Source organism: Plectropomus leopardus, chromosome 7 (assembly GCF_026936395.1).
Source record: "Plectropomus leopardus strain MGB_pleo_1.0 chromosome 7, ASM2693639v1, whole genome shotgun sequence".
Taxonomy (NCBI): domain Eukaryota; kingdom Metazoa; phylum Chordata; class Actinopteri; order Perciformes; family Serranidae; genus Plectropomus; species Plectropomus leopardus.
Genome location: NC_142182.1, coordinates 19,738,771 through 19,758,148, shown reverse-complemented (window position 1 = coordinate 19,758,148; position 19,378 = coordinate 19,738,771). Strand labels below are relative to the sequence as shown.

The following is a 19,378-nucleotide window of genomic DNA, read 5'->3' as shown; positions in this document are numbered from 1 at the left end:
TAAAACAATTTTGACAATATACTATGGCTTTTTTTGTCATTTTGGAAGATGTGCTACTGTTATATTTTGGTGACATAATATACTATGATTCTTTTTTCATATTTTAGACAATATAGTACACTATGACTTTTTTGTCAGATGTTAGACTTTATATACTTAATCTTTTTTTTCACAACATGTTATGCTTTACCATAAAGGTTTTCAAGGTTGTTTTTAATGACATATTATGCTATGACTCTTTTCTGAAGTTTTAGTCACATACTGAAATTTGATGTGTGACGGCTTTACATTGTCCACATATCCAGATTGAACAAAATCAAACCAAAAAGCTCTCTTTTAATTTTTTAATCATCTGTTCATGTGTAAATGCTTATCCACTGATTCAATATAGCCTTTAGACTTCTTCTGTTGCAAAGGTAGAAGCTTTATACTACATTTTGGTACATCTGTTTTTTTATTTCTGGCACGTTATGTGCCGGCACTTGCAAAATAAGAAAGGACAGATCCATATTTTCATATTGAATGAACCTGTGTGTAATGAGAAATTAAGCATTTTAATCAGCATGTCAATCATTAACAGCGTTAATGGTTAACAACAGATGGCCGTTATGCTCATTGTATTTAAAGTTTTGAAAATGTGTCCACAGATTAGATAAAAGGATGTTTGCAATTACAAAAAGCTATAACTGGCAGTATCATACTGCCTTTGTTATTAATATGCAATAATGACAGGTGTGGTAGACCTGGTGTGGGTGACAAGGCTACCAGGGGATCCTGGTACCCTGCCAGTCCAGAAGCATCCCAGAATCTTTGCTGCTGAGTGATGACATCACATTGAGCAGGCCATGTGCACTTTCTTGGGTGGTCATAGGAGCCTGTAGTGACAGTAAAAACAAACACAAGAAAGTGACAACACAAACACACGAAAGTGTAAAAATCCATTGAAAACAGCTATAACTATAGCTATATACTGTATATACTGTATATTATAGGATTGTAGGTTAATTTTTTTGGCTACCAGAGATCTAAAAGTTATTGCATTAATGATGTTATGTAACTGTAGTTAAAAAAAAACAATTATGCTTAAAACACGGTATGAACAATTAATATTAATGATTAGTCATGTTAGTCACCCATTGTCAGACCTATCTCCAGAGCACTGTAGCATCATTCCACCACAGGGGGAAAAAATTATTTTGTTTCTTTGTATTTCTTTAGATCAATCACAATTGCTTTGGGCGATGCTAAACCCAGGATGCAACAACAGTGCCCTTGCAAAATGTGCATTATTAGTAATATGTCGAGGGGAAATGTGTCAGTGGAACAGTTGCAAGTGGGGAGATAAGCGCTGATATTAAAATGGCTAATAGTCCACACAAGTACAAATCAATAAAAAAAAAAATATTAACAGCTGTCTGAGTCTTAGAACTTTTGCTGATTAAAAAAGACATAATTTATAATCCATGCCCTAGAGGTGAACCATGACAAAGCTAAACTCTAGAGGAGCTCACTGGACCTGTTCAGCACAGATGATTTGCTAGCTGTATGTGGCATCATTAGGACAACGATATCTCAGAGGCTCATTTGAAGTGGAACAGATCGGTACATTGGTGAGTTCCTGGTCCCAAGTCAGTGGCACAGCTGAAACCTTTCCATGCTGAGCTGCAGCAATCAAAAACTTGTGTTCCTGCTGCAGCGGTCTCCTGGTCCCTTGGTTACACCGGACTTCTGCCTTGCTGTCCTGATGCCAGCCTCCAGCTCAGCTGTACTGTTGCCAGCTTCCCACTCAGCTTTCTACGGGTCTAGCCTGCAGTGGGGTCATCAGTTGCCAGTTCCTGGGGTCCTGGAGTCCTGTCTTCATGTTGTAGTGGGTTAGTGCCTCTGTGGTATTCTCCATGGGGGTCCCATCATCCACTTCATCATCTTGTAAGATCCCGTCTCAAAGTTCCAGTGGGTTCCTGTCTGCAAGAGTCCTGTCTCAGAGTTTGGGTCCCGTCCACATCATCATCTATCTGGTCATCCCCCAGATGTGTTCCACCCATCTAGTCATCCTCCTGGGCGTTCTCCAGAGCTGCCTCAGCACCCTGGTCTCTCTCTCTAGAGTGGTTCTTCCCATCTGCTCCACCTCCAGAGCATCTGTCTGAGGTTCCCTGCTCTGTGTGATTCCTGCACCCAGTTCATCCACCTGGGGTCTCATGTTCTGTCCCTGTCCAGCCCTGAGGCCATCCCCCTGAGGTCCCTAGTGCTGATCTCAAGTTTCCAGGTACTTACCCCTTAGTTCACACAAACCAGTTGAAATGATCTTAATGTATTTAAGGGTCCCCACAGTATCTAATCTCTCCATCACCTCACCTTGTCTCCTCCCATCTCAGTGCGAACCCAGCCAGGGTGGATTGCCGTCACCAGTATGTTGTAATTCTTGAAGTCCTCAGCTTCACAGCGAGTCAGCATGTTCAATGCTGCCTGGAGATTAACGGCAGAAGAGAGAAGCTTTGTTGTATAAAGATTCAGCAATATAAAAATGACAATTTACACAAGGACACATGTTTCTGAAACCATTCACACAAATTTGAATTGAAGCAGATGATATTGTTTTAATGACTTAACGCCCAATTCATCTCTTTTCATATTCATTTTTTCTTTTAAAAAATGTATTCAGTGTAATAGTATTTAGTGCTAAAAAGAGAAAAAATTAAACATTCAAAGGGGAAAAGAACATCAAACTTCTGAATGAAAGTCCAGGGTTTGCTAGACCCATCCACTGCCTCTCTCACCTGCTCTTGCACTCCTTCCATTACTTCACAACCGGCAGTGTTCAACCTGATGCTGTTCTGTAGTGTATATCATGCACACGCAACAGGTTCCGTCCATCTATATTCTCAAGTGACGTCACCCCCAGTTTATCAGGTGCTGTCCAGCCATCTGGCTGTCCAGTGGCATGTCATTACAATATGACCAGTTTGGTCTGGCCATATCATGTGGACACGAAAGGTGCCACTGTCAAAGCTGCAGAAAGCATTTTAAAACTTTGGAATCAGAACAAGTTGAATTATATGGGGATTTTAGAACAGACCTGCAAAACACAAGTGTACCCAGTAACAGGTATAATGCTGCTTTCCATTAAGGTACGTCATTTCAGGGCCCTGGCTGGTAGATGTGTGCATGGCTTACTGTGACACTTCAGGAAATTAAGCCAACATTAATGCTATCAACTCTACCTGTGCTTCTCCTCCTTTCTCCTCCTACAAGGTAATGTCAGAAAAACACACAGCTGAATGCTACCAGCATACTAATTAAAGCTGTGAGTGTGGAAGTAAGGCTCCAGACAGTTTACAGATGGAGAGCACTAATGGACCCAGAAGACTCCTGACTGCAAAAGGATCATCAGCAGATCTATCCCAACACTATAGTCACAATTAACAAATAGCCAGACACTCCTCATAACAGCTACAAATTCAAAGGCTCTGAACACTCACTAGCATATTCACCTAATCTGGCTCAGCAAACCTCTGTCAAGGTTGAGGTTACGCAAGGGCACCAGACCTACCCTGTTCTACAATGTCGTAAAAAAGCTCTCTCATCCTAACAGGGGAGTCAGGGAGATATCAGCAAAGCACAGCATGTAACAAGAAAACAAACCTGTGAGGATGGACCACGCACAGAGACATCACTGACTGACATATAAACTGCTCTCTGCATATGAAGTCTTTGGCCTCACAACATTATGGGTTGGATGCTGTAAAATGGTGCCACAGAGCGATTTCTCTAAACGCCAAAGCATTACTGTTGTTGTTCTTGTTTCTGTGTTTATGCATGTTTCACCCAAATAACAGCATCACACTGACCTTGTAATCCTGCAATAGTGATATGCAATTGTTTATTTGGTTTTTAAAAATCAACCCAAAATGTTATGTAAAAAATCTTTTACATGTTTTATCTATCTTTAAGTTCTGATATTGTGCTATGTTAAAAAAAAGCCTTTTTTTCTTATCATTATTTATTCTGTCAAAACAAACAAAAAAAGGAAAACCTGCCCATGATATGCAAAAAATTGCAGCCACTACGTCCTGTGGTAACCTCTTTCCATCACCGGTGCTGCATTCAGCTCCGACAAATGTAGTACAACATTTATCTGAACAGATACGGATATGTTGGTTGAACACCCCGTTGTGTTATGCATGTACAATAATCCATGCACGATAAAGAAATATTAATCAGAATTTGATTTATGTTGTTGTTGCTTCACCTCTGAGACACCCTCCAAATGGAAGAAAACATACTGCACACTGTTCCACACTGCTTTGAGGAAACACCTTGTTCAACCTGGAGACTGTAGCAAAATGGTGCACACGGTTTTGAAATTAACCTTTCCCCAGTTTTCCGGTGCTGCTTTCAGACACCAAGCATTTAAACCTTTGAAACATGAGCAGATTTTCGCTAGCAAAAGAAAAATATAAAGAAACTAAATTTAGAATTATTTTAACTATATATTTGAAATTGGGTTACAGGAAATAACAATAATAATAGTTGTTAATACTGTTGTTACTGTTGTTGTTTTTGGTCTTATACTAGTATTTTAATTCAGCACTTCAGCGGTTCATTTCCTGTATTTGTTTTTTTGGGGATAATTTCAGTTAAATTATCTTGTAACTTTTTATTAATTTCCTGATATTTTGGTCATTTTTTGGTTAGTTGCTGATTGCCTTTTTAAAATGTTTTTGAAAGAAATAAAGCCATTTTGCTCAGGTTTTAAAGGGTTAAAGCAGTCTGGACAGACAGACAGACAACCTAAAAATACACATATATATGCAACATAAAAATACAAATTGGGATAAAGTGATATCATATTAAAAAGTCCTGTTTTGAGAATCAAATTTAGATTTTGTGTAAGTTGGTGGTACCTTGCTGGCCCTGTACGGGTACATCTGTGCTATAGGAAAGGTTTCTGGTAATTTCTCCATGGATGAGACGCTTGTGGAGATGTTGATGATGGCCGACCTCCTGCAGGACATTTTATCACCTAAGACAGAGAAAAACAGACTTACATCATAATATAGGAATGATAAAAAAAAATAATAATTCTAATATAACACTTATCGTTTGCAACATGCACAATCAGTAATTGATCATTTTTGAACATTGATGTGTGTTTGAGTTTAAGTGTCACAGTGATTAAGCTGTTTCCACTTCATTACCCTCATCTTTTTCAGGTGAGTCCATCTCTGCTGCTGTCTGGAGGAGTGGAAGGAACATCTGAAGACAAAGAAGGGATGTGCTGTGCTGTGTTTTTCTGACAAATTCATTTCATAACTGATACAAATACTTGAATAACAGTCATACCATCAACATTGTTATGATGTACACATTTACTTTTTTAATATTTTGAGGTACAGGCTTGAATGTGAACTGACCACCATCTGTTCCTGTCTGTGTTTTTCTCTGACTTATCCACTGTTACTATATCAGCGACAGCTCTGCAGCATTGTTGATACACGAGGACTGCGAACACCAGATGTGTGTAGATGCTTTCCTCATTTAACAGTCAGTCTTGTTGTCAGATGTTGCAGAAATGCCGCAGTTTTCGCTTTTCATCACGATAACATGCTGAAATGGGTTTTTTCTGCATACATGCTGCTCTCTTGTGTGTATATGCACAAAGAAAAGAGAAAGACAATCCAACCTTTGCAATAAGAAATGGTCCAACCACATTGGTTTCATACACTTCCATCATGTCTTTTTTTTCAGTGGCAGATAATGGTGCTGGTAAGGCCGGTTTGCTAATAGCAGCATTATTGATGAGGAGGTTCAACCCACCAGCCCCGATCCGCTCACCCACAGCCTGGACAGCAGCTGAGATACTGTCCTCATCTGACATGTCTGCAGATAGACACACATAAATGTACAACCCTAACTCCAAAAAAGTTGGGACCCTGTGTAAAACATAAATAAAAACAGATTGCAATGATTTGCTAACCTTGCTACCTGTATTCAGTTGAATACAATACAAAAACAAGAAATTTAATGTTAACACCAACCTTTCTCAATAGACAATTGCCATGAATTCATAGATTTCAACATTTACAATCTATAATAACAGATTCAGACGGTCTGAATGCATGTGAGGAGCATAGCTGGAAACCAACATTAAAAGGCTCTGACTTTTGATGCATTAGGTGGCAAAACTGGTCGTTAAATTGATTGTATTACAACACAAGCCCAGGAGCACTCTGTCAGTGAACACAGTTTTTCACTAACAATGTCGATTTGTCAATGCATTTCATAGCTGCATCGACAAATGCAAGATTAGATTTAGAATCAACAAAATCCAGAAACAACAATGCCTTCTCTGAGCCCAAACTCATCTGAGATGGACTGACACAAAGTGGAAAAGTGTGTTGTGGTCAGAAAAGTCCACATTTCAAATGTTTTTGTTTTTTTTTGGAAATTATGTCCTCCGAGCTAAAGCTACCTGTAACCACTGTCCTAAGATAACCACAAAAAAACAACAAGATGTGCAAAAAAAAACACAAGACAAATTTAGCACAAATTTAGTTCAAATTAAGCACAAATTTAGCGGAGCTGACAGAAAGGCAGCTGGTAACGTGCCGACGTCAAACTATATTCTGCGATTTATCAAATTGATTAATGGCCACAACATTTGTATATCTAGCAGTTCTTGTCTTGTAATCGTGACTTCTTTTACTCTTGTACAGCTTCACTTCCTCTATATTTCTGCACTTATTTCTGTCCTTGTAGGTGGCAAAAAAGGCTTATAAAGCAAACCTGGCTACTAATATATGGGCCTGCGGTGTGTCAGAGCACCCAGAAGAAATAAAATGGTAAAAATATACAAGCATGAAAACTGAAAAGAGGAAGAAGTGCTGAGTGGCCACTGGTCTCAGAGAGGACATGAACTTTGTACATCAGTGTTGATGGCAGATGGCATTTAGCAATCACCTGACCTCCATACTACTGCAGGGTTGCACTTGTTTGTCTGGTCAGAACAGTTACAGAAATAACTTTGCGGCACCTTGTGTGTTTGTCCCCTGAGCTTGCACTAGAGCCCAGATTCACAAAAACGAAGTATAGTATATATGCATAATGAAGAAAAATGTTTATTGTAGTGCCAAACTGATAGTGGATTTTTAAAGCCAGTGCCCAAGGAAGGCCAATAACAATAACTTAGCTGATATTTGGCATTTGTCTGCAACTTGTTACTAAAACTGTTCAATAATACTGACTAAAAATTAATCTCCCCTGCTCTAATAAAGGTTGGTATTATTCTTTTATATTTTTATATAGCAAGCAAATCCCATGTGCAGAGCCAAACCAGCAATGAATGTATTATCATGACATACATCTTGTTGTGAAAAATACACCAGTAAACCACACTGATACACCAGACGACATGTTCCTTGATTAGATCATTTTGACTCAATCCCATGCGTATACTCAGCAGAGCACCAAATGTAAATAAGTCCGCTGCTGAAAATAGCTCCTGATAACAGCTGTTTTTAAAGATGTCTGAAATAGAAGCCAGTGGGTTTGAAGCTGAGATCAAGGAACTGGTGTCAGAAAGTAATGAGAGGGAAACTAACACACTAGGCCTCATGCAAGAATCAAAGAACTGACCTCTCTTATATTTTTTCTTACCAAAGATTAAGAGAAAATATAACAGAATTTTTAGACAATGATGCTGCATGAAGGCCCTGCATGAAGGCCCCTTGATTCAGACACACTGCAGCCAGATGTTAAAAAGTTGTCAATGCATAAGTCTTTAAACCATGACAGTAAGCAGTCTGTGAAAACAGAAATTCACAGGATTTTTCCCCTATGGTCACGGCAGCTTAAGTTACACTAAATTACATGGAGTAATTTATCATTCAGTCAGTTATCCGTACACACAAATTGTTAGAGGTCACTAACAACCTTAATCTAAAAAGCACAACCCTCATCTTTGTAATAGTTTAATTCTGTTAGTGTATATAAAAATATTTACAGAGACATGTATATGAGGATTTGTTGTTTTTACCAAGTTTGATTATAGTGATCTTTCCAGGGTATTGAGTGATGAGGTCTCTCAGGGCCTGAAGGAGGGAGACATACAGAATGAAAGACAGATAGAGGACAAAGAATGGATAGAGAGAGACAGACAGAAAGTAAGTTAGTCCAAACACAACATTTACGATGATTTAGTCCATGATAATAAAAATAGAACAGATATCAGATTTTACTTTCTTTTTTTTTCTTTTTTTTTACAATATACAAATCTAATGCAAGCGACAATATTGCGATTCAAGCTATCAGGATATACAGAATGCATACCATAAGATACATTTTATATTCATCATACAGCATGTGTGTAGCTTTGTATAGCTTTGGAGTTGTTGGATTGGATATCCTTTATAGGTAAGCTGTGGAGGTTTTGACCAATAATGGCATTTTGTAGCAATATTTCAATGGGCAGGTCCTTTAAGTGCTGCAAGTATTTAAAATTAAAAAAATTAAAAACCCTCAATACTGACTTTTAGCTTACCCACAGCCTAACAGCTACACTCTGTCCCTTTCACAGGAAGGTATGTTTACCAGTAGCACATAAGGAGCAAAGCCAGCAAGCACCCAGCCCAGATGGGATCAAAGGAAGGTTGCTCAAAAGCTGTGCCCTGGAGCTCTCCCCTGTTCTTCATACCATCTTAAGTGATTTGCTCCAGACTGCAAATGTCCCCATCTTCTAGAAAGCATCGACCATCACCCGTGTCCCAAAGCAACCCCACCCCTCTGAACTGACTCACTACAGACCAATGGTTCTTACCTCCATCACAGCTAAATGTCTCAAAAAACTGGTACTGAACCCCATCCTCCCAGCTGTCAGCCCACAGCTGGACCCTTACCAGCTTGCTTACAAGTCCATAAGTGGGGCAGAGGATGCAGTGGCATGCCTCCTTCACACCCTCCTCCAACATCTGGACTCCCCTGGCCACTATGCAAGGGTCCTCTTCAACACCACCCAGAGACATCCGATGATCACTTAACTCCACCATCTCCACGTTCCACCACTCCTTATCTGTTGGATCCACAGCTTCCTCAATGAGAGACCCCAGGTGGTCAGAGTGGGCAGAGCACTCTGTATCGCAGCATCATTGGATCCATCCTCCTGTACCACCTACTATTTCACCATGCTCACTTTTACCAATAAAAACAAGCTCCTAGAATCACCAGCATCTCCCCTAAAATAACTGATCTACCCACCCCTGACCTGCCAGCCCTCATTGACTCTTGGTAGAGTTTTGTGCCCACAGACACAATCATTTTAAATAGCCTGGACATATTGTGACAATCATGTGCTATGTTTGCTATGTTCTTGTCTTTGTACATCCTGTGAGTTTAACTATTCTGAGTGTTATCTGTACAGACTGTGAAAACAAATTTCCTTCTTAGAGGACAGTAAAGTCTGAATCTCATCTGAATATATCCATCATATGTATGAATATATCCATTCTAGATAGATAGATAAATAGATAGATAGATAGATAAGATATGAATAGATCCATTCCATATAGTTTGTGTTTTCTGATAAATTCTAGTCAATTCTAGTCTGAATCGTTTCAATATGCTTGAATACACCTACAGATTTAGTCCCTTAACTCACTCAACACGGACAAGTTTGGGATTCTGATTTAGCCCCACCCTTAACAGATGTATTGTGCAAGCACACAGTTTGGATTGTTATTTCTTCAATAAAATCCTCTCAATGATCTCTATAAAACAGACTACACCCCGATTTGCCAAATAGCAGATTGTGTGAGTGCTACATTTGAACTTGGGGAAATTGTCTTTGTTCACTGCTTTTTAGGGAAAAATATACAGTAAAGCATTAAACATATAGATATAATTTAACTTTGACAGAAGGTGCAGCCATAAAATTAGCTTTCACTAGGAATGAATAATATTGGATTTTTGCCGATATTCGCTATGTATATGCACGTTTTCTACTTGATCACAGAGAACATCAAGTCTCTCCTGCAACATATTAGGCCTACTCTTATCATATTGGGTGGCAGATGCAAACTCAAAATACAATGCTTCTCAAAATGTACACCTTCACTGGAAAAAACAATGAACTACTTCTAACCAAGGTTGTACAAAATGCAATACTTATTTTTTATAAAAAAAAATTTAAACAAACTGTAAAATGCATCCCACAGATTTTGATGACACTCTCCCTGAGGAAATCCTGGCAACAGTCTTAATAGTTCATCCTACTGCTTGTCATCTTACTGCCAAACAGAACTGCACCATGCGATATACACTGAGTAGGATTTAAAGTGATACAATTTTGGGTGTTTTAGAAGATTTTTACAATATTAAAGTGAAAAAAAAATTGATCTCTAAGAACTTGAACATGTTTTTTTTTAGTCACCCTTACTGATCAGAATTCTGTCAAACCCTATACAGATAGATTATGGTCATTAGGTGTTAGGGTGTAGGCTATATAAAAGTCTGACTCATGGACAAAGTCCATATCTTATGGAGACACCATAAATCAGTTTCAAAGCTGCTCTGTTAGCACTGTGTGTGTGTTTGAGTGTAACTGTCTTACCCCAGCCCCAGTTCCCTCAGGTGCTCTGCAGCAGGCATAAATGTGCGCCTGCTCTCCTGTCCTTTCTGCCAGTTGTCTGACCAGCTCCAAACCAATGCCTCTGTTGGTCCCAGTCACTAAAATATTACCTTGTAGTTTTAAAGACATGTTTGCTGATCATCCGTCACTCCCCAGCAGCTGTCTGACTACTCTCCCACACTAGTGTTGCTGTAATGCTGGTCATGTGTTCGTCATGCACTTTATGTACTGTAGGTGTGTCCTGCACAAAAGAAAGCTGGAGTAATCCTCTCAATCACTGTGTATACATATGTATACTTTTCACTTATTGCACATATGCTATATACTGTATTTAGACCACCTTTACTTTCCATTCTGTATCCAGTCTTCATTCAGCCAGCCAGTATCAGCCCTAAAGACTCTCTGTTCGACGTCTGTCTGACTTTCAATAAAGATTTACTCAAATGGAAAGCTGCCAAACTTGTTTTTGCACGTCAGTGAACAAAGAGCTGGGTTTTTTTTGTTTTTGTTTTTTGTTGTTGTTTGACATTTGTTTGGCCTCATGACAGTGTATGTTTAATGAGGAAACGTTTTGAAAATGTGGAAATTCAAGAAGTGCAAGATACCATTTATCATAGACCATCAAGAGTGGAGTTTGACGATGTCAAGAGAGAAAATATGTGAGAAGTGCGTCGTTGTCCGCAGCTGCAGAAGTTACTGTCCTGCCAGAAATTGAAGAATTCTGCCTCTTTCTGTCTAATTTAGGTCAGACAGACTGAAGTCCCTTAAAAGTCAGCAGAGGAAAACGTAGTCATCTTCGGTTGAACTACATCAGAGAAGGAGTTGCATCTGTATGGAGTATAATAAGAACAATTAAACAGGCTATAATTTACTTTAAGTACTTTATTTAATTTGTGGTTTGATTTGTTTAAAGGTACTGTAGCTTTTTATAGGTGTTGATCGTAACTTAAAAACTGACACCTTAGCTGAATTTCTTGTTTACCTCTAATAGCAGATGGACTGATTTCTATGTAAAGGGCTCGAGCTGAATTTCCCAGGAAAATCCAAAGGATGTGACAAACAGATACCAAAAAGTCCCTTTCTGGAGGAAAGCCTTCAAAACAAACTTCTCTCACTAACCTTGTCTGCCTTTTGTGCTGGGCAAGTCGTGTACAAGGTGTTCGCTGCATCTGGAAACAAGACTAATGAGAGCCGATATTGCAGGCCAGAAATCAACAACATGCTCAATTATGCTATCGTACTCCATCTTATGCTTAGACATTTGAGCCATATTTTATTAAAAAAAAAAAATTGATTATATAATATCAATGTAACTCTTATATTATGATGATATAATTGCAAGCAATGATTTGAAGCATCTTCCCGTCTTGTCATTTGATTTTTTTGTAGGTTGATTTATTTTACTTGTGTATAATGTAACTTTCAAAAACAAATCCACAGATCCTCAATCACCACGTGGTCTACTGCTGCTAGGTTTTTGGCACAGGGTACTCTGTACAGGTTCTTAAATCCATGGACCACAATACCATAGAGCTAGTGGAGATCAAGGTTATTCGAAGCAAAGACAGGTAAAACATTACTAAACCAAGTTATAGCACATATGACACATAACACAACAGGTGAAGTCTTGAATCATCAGCTGTGTGGCTGGGACTCTAATCAAAAGGTGTCTGGTGCAATTATGTTTTCAGTCAGTGTTTCTAACTAGAATACATTATGCATAGGCTACTAGGTCAACTTACTAACTTTCAAACACGTCTAATGGTTTTTAATGTGGTTGAAAGTTGTGAAAAAGCTAGTCTGTAGATTTTGAATTGAGATTATTTTGTGTGTCCTAAACATCTAACACACTTAATGAATACATTTTCTTTCTCATTAAATATTTTTAAAAGATGAATTTCATAAATATTTTTGTAATTCATTTGTTTACATCTATGTTAACATCAGCAAGCTATAACAATCAGCATTTAAAGCCTAGCTATACTTCGAATTCAAAAGTTACTGTGAAACTTTAACCTACTTAAAGGCAGGTAAGTAAAAATGATGGTGCTTCCCTCAACTCGCCACTGTAAAAAGCAAAAGAGAACACTAAATGGAAACCAAATGTGGTGGGGGAGGCCACCCTTTCGAAATGCAAAAATATCAAATTGAAAAAGCAATTCATTCATTCAGAAGGGGAAAAAAAGAATCAAACTGCCCAAGGAAGTCAGGAAAAGAAACAGTCCAGTCTTAACTCACATGTCCAGCAGTTACGGTCCTCCACACACTCCCTGATTCTCGTTCAGTCTTCAGCTGGTTGAGGAAGCACCACAAAAGAGAGAGACATCAGAAAGCTTTCTCCTCTGCTGGCTGTCCAGATTCCATCTCTTTCCCCTGTTTCTTCCTCTGCCAGCAAAAATCTAAATCCCTTCCCAAAACAATTACCTTCCCTTTGTTGTCACAGGTCAGGCCCCCTGGACATGTGTTCAGCAGCACACCTGAGCAGAGTGAGCTGGGTGGCAACAAGACAGAGCTGAGAGAGAGAGAGCTGAAACACTTTAACAGTTTGTCAAAGGTTATTTTCCTTTCGCACCCTCTAAGAAAACAATCACATGCCTCTCCCCTCACCTTTGTGGTGGTGCCACACTCGTCTTTTTACTTGTTTGTTGATGTGTCTCCATTTTTTAGATTAATGTGATTAAAATGAAACTGTCTGAAGGAAAGTAAACATGTATTGAGCTACTGAAATCAGAAACCAGGTTTCCAGAGGAAATTGTTGCATTGTACATTTCTGCAAACCACTGATATGAGTCTGCTGCCAGCTGCACATTCAACACAGCACTGATAAATGAGTCATCGTATCCACTACAATGTGAACATCTTTTCTGGCAATCGGGTTGCAGTCAGTGCACATGTGCCCCCTTGTTTCTAAACTAGCAAAGCATGAGACCGAAATAAACGGGGGGCTGCTCCGGAAAATATTGCTCCAATCAAAATAAGTCAGTTTGATGAGGTTGGACATACAATTTTATATCATCCTCCATGGTCCTATGCTTTTCAGTATTCATCAGCTTGAACAGGCTGCAAGCCCTACAAAAGCACAACACAGCCAACACTGTCCACATGAGGGAGCTCTTCTACTTCCACAGTCACCTCTGCATTACTTTTAAAACTCAGAGAAAGTTCAGAAAACATATTCTTATGACCAGGACAGTAATCTTCTGCAAACAGAGGAGAATGGTTTAAAACAAAAACATTTAAAAATCCAGACCAAGCAGCAGGGTCTCAGTGAAAGCGAGCTGAGAAAATACACCACAGAAGTGGTGAAGTGATCAGACGCTGAAAAAAAAACTGTATCATCCATGGTAACCTCAAATTGGTAGAAGACACTGCTTCAGAAAAATCTTGTTACTGTGTGAGATATCTGTGCTACATTTTTATTGATTCTTGTTTTCATGACCAAGCCAATAATTTAGCTGATTCATGGAAAATAAAAACAAAAGATAAAAAACTTAAACAGTTTTTATCAAAACGTGTTCGGTCAGTTACAAAACTACAAAAAGTGCAACTACAGATGTAAAATGACCACAGAGAGATGAAAAAAAGGCCACAAAGAAACTTCAGTTAATCTCAAGGTGACACCTAATGACTACGACTTCTTACTGAGGGTAACTAAAATATTCAGTCCTAATCATTTCACTATATCTAGTTCCTCATCCTGCTGCAACGTGTTTTCACATATGAGTGGCTCACATGGTAAGGGGGTTGCTATGACTAAATTATGCAGAAATTACAGTGATATGAGTCAGACACACAGATGTACAATACACTGTTATAGTATACTGATGATGATGAATGCTGCCGCAAGATGCGTCTACTCTTTGAAAGCACACCTTTTATACATCTTTTCCCTGCTACTTTACAAATATAATTTAGTATAAATAATAAATAATAATACATTGGATTGATTTAGCGCCTTTCAAGAACTCAAGGTCGTTTTCCAAAAAAACAATATCAAACTGTTTCTTGTCTGATGATGCTTATGTCATGCTGTCTATAACTGCCTTGTGTGCCAGTGCATATGTCTTATGCATAACTGTTTTATTGTCAGCTAATTTTTATATTTTTGTTGTACATACTGTGTATGTTGGCTAATTGTTTATGTTCTGTCCATGTAGAATTGTCTGCTTCATGTGCTTTTTTTGTAATATTTTATCTACATTATTTAACATATATACAGTACACATCCCAACAACACAAAACAGAGTCCCACTACCAAAAAAAAACCCCAACAACAAACAAAGAAGCAGACAGACAGATGAAAACAGAGCCAAACAATAGACAGACCAACAAAACAAAACAGAACTAACAAAAGGAAAACACCTATAATACATAAACATACAAGCTTAACCCTTGCATCATCATGCTTAATCACCTCAATCAACAACTTTCCAACAAATAAGTGACATTATAATTCCACCAAATTACTACATTTTCCATCGAGTACCCCTGTCCTTCATCAGTTACTAAACGGATAAAGGACCAACCAAACAATTCATTAAGTTCTAACCACTCCATTGACACGCTATGACTGGTTTTGACTTTTGCTAACACAAGAAGAGTGCTTCATGTGCTTTAGGGGCACTTATTGTACATTCATGTTTTATTAATGATTTTCATTGTTTTCATGCTTTTATATCTTTCTGTTTCAGTGGCTGTCTTAACACCTGACCAAGGGACAACAGCTGAAAATTAGTCTTTGGCACATTTTTAGAAATGTTTATTCATGTGCTCTGTCCCTGTGAAAATAAATTTTAAAAAAAAGATAGATAAATTTGTAAAATGAAAATGTTTATTTTTAGCTGTGACCAGCAGCTTTTTTTGGCCTTTTTGGACCACTAAATTTTCTCCACTCTTTAGCAACCACATTTCTTGCCCAAGGGGCATATATGTGTGTTTGCGTTCATGGCAGTTAGACTAAAGAACGGAAGAGAATGGCCTTTAAGAATTCACCAATATACACAAGATGAAAAAATCTAATTAAAGCAGCTAAATAGAATTCAGTCATCAATAATTTAATTATTTGCACCTGTCCTTTTCCTCAAAGTGTCCTCTGTAAAAATGTCATACTGGATTACAGATTTGATTTTGATGAAGACGGGCCTTATCAAAAACATTATCAAGACTGGTTGTTGCCTCTTTTAATATTAATTTGATTAGTTTCATACACACATCCTCAAAGATCCATTATAGCTGCGTTGGTGGTGAGCAGAAAGTACAGTGGTTTTGGTCACAAGCAATGTGTAATCCACAGGGAAAACACGCTTGAAAAAAAAAAAAAAAAGTACTTCTTCATTCCACGTGCTGAATGCAGGGTTCATCAGTGAATGTCACTGTATAGAGAACTGAAACTGACATGACATAAATACACTTGAAAAAATGCCCCCGCATTAAACTCTGACCCTTGGTAAATCCCTTCAGATAAAGGTGAGAGAAACTAATATGTCATAATGAAGTCCCCACGCAGATTCGGGATCTCCCCGGGCTTCTCTTGTGCTGTTTAAAAGTGGAATCAGATGGAGAACAGATTCACACAGCAGAGAGAACAGGCTGTTACAGCTCAACTGAGACTTTCACCTACTGATACACTGCGAACACACGTCAGGATGGCTGCTCCTCGTCTCGCTCTGTCTGTGGTTGTGCTGATGCTGGCAGTCATCACTCTGAGTGCAGGTAAGAAGAAATTTGACAATAATAAATTCAATCAGTACGTGAAAAAACTTTAATCTTGCATTTAATACAATGGATATGATTTAGTCTGATCTATATTTTGAAGCACTGATTAATGTTTCAGGTGATAGGCTACATATCTTATCCCTGTAATGTCCTCACTAAGAAAAAACCTATAGGAAAAAAATATTTCCTCAGGGATAATAAAACAAAATTCAATGTTTTTGTTTGATTCCATAGTTTCATAGTTTTTTAAGCGTCTACCAAATGGTTGAAATGTCCCTTCATGGTAAAGGTAAAACAGACGGAAAAAAATTGTTTATACATTTTTCAATAAAATTAGAGATGTTACCAGCACTCATATTATTTCCACAAATGTATTCTACACATTTATCAGTACAGTACTTTGAAATCATCTCAGGAATGGTGAAAACATATAATGAAACATATAATGGAATAGCATTAAATATTTGGCATTAACAACAGTAAATATTCAACTTTTTTTTTGTTTTTCATAACAATTGGAAATATACTATTTAGTATCACTACCTTTACCATAAAAAGGTAATTCAACTGTTTGGTAGAACATGTTTTATTTTTTTACCCTTATTAGACTTTTTTGTTACATTTTTTTGTTTTTGTTCCAAAAAAAAAAAAACTAAACATGTCACAGAAAAATATGTCTACCTAAATCCCAGCACACAGGGCCCTCATGTCTGGATTTTTTAGCATAACATATCTAAACAGAATGATAGAGCTAGCTCAGTAGGTTGAGTTAAGTTCAACAGGTTTTTATTAAGATATAGAGACGCAAAATATGCTAAAATGACAAAGCAGTTTCTTAATATAATTGCTGAGTAATACTCATCAAGAGTTCTTCCATGTCACAATTAAAAAAAAAAACTGAACAATCAGATTCAGCCTCATGCTAGCCCAGAGGAAATAAAAAAGGGAACAAATACCTAAAAGGCACATGATGTGTGTTTGCCATGAGTTGCTCATTCATATGTGTTTGTTGGTAGGATTGCGCGGTCCTGGCCCCAAGAAATGCTGCTTTCGTTTCAATGAGAACGAGGTGCAAAGGGACAGAGTGGTTGACTATGTCAGGACCAGCCAGCGGTGCCCCAACCCTGCCATCTTGTAAGTACACAACCTTATAGAAATGTTTCACCAGTATTATCGTATCCACACATGAATGCACTGAACCTGACTGTCTTGTTAATGTGTGTGTTCAGGCTGAGGACTGTGGCTGGTCGTTACCTGTGTGCCAGACCTTCAGCCACTTGGGTGAAGACGCTCATCAGCTACCTGGATGCCAAATCTGTCCCAGGAGAGACGTCCAACCTGTAGTTACAGCATATCCACTATCAGAGCTTCAAATATAGCCACTTGATGCTGCAACATTTTACATTATAATTGTCAAAGACATGTTTTTTCACTATATATACTGATAATGTATGCAAACATTTTAAGATGACATCCTATTAATATCGTATTTGTTACCTTTTATACATTTCTGATTTTAAAAGTAATATTGAAATAGAACATGTACATTTTTGCTCAATACAACACTCAAAGTATGACCGTCAACACTGTGAACTACATGTTGCATTGTAATTTAACTACAAAAGTAATTTGACTTACAGATTCACTGTAAAGGGGGTTGGTATAAGAGCAATGTCTCACAACACTTGTCATCTGAAGAGTATAAGCTAAAGGTTACCCCATTATTTCTACAATGAATATTGTGAGCTATTGGTCATGTTTTTTGTTAAAGTAAATTGATGGGGTTTTTTAGTCATGTTTTGAACTCAATTACTTGGTCAAATAAGTATTAGTAATGTAATTTGACAACAAATAATTTATATCTGTATGCTGAATTAAAGCAAGATGAAATGCCAAGTTTTTGCTCTGCGTGACTCTTCTTGCCATTAGTTTAGGTTCCACATACAGCTGCATTTTTTTTTTAACATTTTAACACTTACTAATGAACCTTTTTTGTTTTGCAAAAACAAATGTGTGGAACCATGAATGCTGAAATTATGGAAACAGAGGCTACAAGGAAATATCAGTTGCTGTGAATGATCATGAATCACAACTTCTAATTCAAATTCTCATATGCTTTTAATCTTTTCATCTTCTTTTTTTTTTTTTTAAGGCCAGGGTCTTTCTGCTTGGTTAGCACAAGCCTGATCTCTCTATGTGTCATATATTGTCACTTGGGCTGAAGCCTCACAGCAGAGGCACATCTGAAACCATAAACCTCACACCAAAACCAAAATGGCTCATTCTTGTCATGACTGGACTAGAATTCAAGGTCATGCAGAATTCAAGGGGACTGGCTGGATTTGCACAATTTTTTTAGGATCACAACTTCCTAACATCCCGCAGGGACTGATATTTCTTTGGAATGATGCAGCTGCAGCCAAAATGACAAGACAACATGTAAACATGAGTTGAGACTGATGCTGATAAAAGGAAGTAAAGCAAAGAGGAGAGGTTTTAGTCGAAACATGTTGAGGGGTAACCTTCAGATTGTCTCTCTATGCTCCATGTGTGCCCTTGGTCTGTGTTGACAGTTCAGTCCTCTATTGAGGATCAGGACCCATAAAGATTCAATCATTAGCATTATTAGCACAGATAAAGCACGAGATGGAGACACAGACCATGTGTGCATATGGACTTTCTAAGCGTATAACTTTAGGTAACTGGACTTGCTTGAGTGTCTTGAAGACTTGAGCTGTTGTTCTAGTTAGGTGAATAATGTTAGATCTATACTTGCCTTGTGCTTCCTGCTTTCCACATGGTCAGCCACACTTAAAGAAAAGGGGGCTGGCTCACCTGCAGTCCACTTTAGATGATGTAGGACTCTGTGATTGGCTTAAAGACATCGCATCAAATTGACCTAAGTTTTTTTTAAAAAAATGATTATTTATATATACAAATTCAGTCAGTTGTGACAAAAAGGAAATAGGACACTAAAAAAAAAAAAGATAATAAAAACAAAAACAAAACCATGCAGGACAAACTATATACAAGTTTTTCCATATA

The 19,378-nt window shown here is 38.0% G+C and overlaps 2 protein-coding genes across 5 annotated transcripts; one reads left to right on the top strand and one right to left on the bottom strand.

Annotated features, from left to right (window-relative positions):
- Nucleotides 1-330: 330 nt before the first annotated feature.
- LOC121950597 (zgc:158868) lies at nucleotides 331-16,320 on the bottom strand. Of its 4 annotated transcripts, none has more exons than XM_088080154.1 (11): nucleotides 16,239-16,320; nucleotides 13,043-13,130; nucleotides 12,857-12,910; nucleotides 11,738-11,787; nucleotides 11,224-11,446; nucleotides 8,033-8,087; nucleotides 5,681-5,877; nucleotides 5,196-5,253; nucleotides 4,902-5,020; nucleotides 2,353-2,463; nucleotides 331-875 (listed from the first exon to the last, which is right to left on the bottom strand). In XM_088080154.1, the coding sequence occupies exons 5-11, from the start codon at nucleotides 11,224-11,226 to the stop codon at nucleotides 762-764; spliced, it is 657 nt and encodes a 218-aa protein (XP_087936280.1). In that variant the 5' UTR covers nucleotides 11,227-11,446; nucleotides 11,738-11,787; nucleotides 12,857-12,910; nucleotides 13,043-13,130; nucleotides 16,239-16,320; the 3' UTR covers nucleotides 331-761. The 4 variants fall into 4 exon arrangements, with proteins under 4 accessions (XP_087936280.1, XP_087936281.1, XP_042352576.2 ...); XM_088080155.1 differs by having other exon boundaries at nucleotides 13,043-13,109; nucleotides 16,239-16,296; XM_042496642.2 differs by lacking the exon at nucleotides 13,043-13,130 and having other exon boundaries at nucleotides 16,239-16,289.
- Nucleotides 16,170-18,229, top strand: LOC121950474 (C-C motif chemokine 4-like). The gene is made up of 3 exons (XM_042496491.2): nucleotides 16,170-16,330; nucleotides 17,350-17,467; nucleotides 17,563-18,229. Exons 1-3 carry the CDS (start codon nucleotides 16,174-16,176, stop codon nucleotides 17,675-17,677), a joined length of 390 nt encoding a protein of 129 aa, XP_042352425.2. The 5' UTR covers nucleotides 16,170-16,173; the 3' UTR covers nucleotides 17,678-18,229.
- Nucleotides 18,230-19,378: the final 1,149 nt, after the last annotated feature.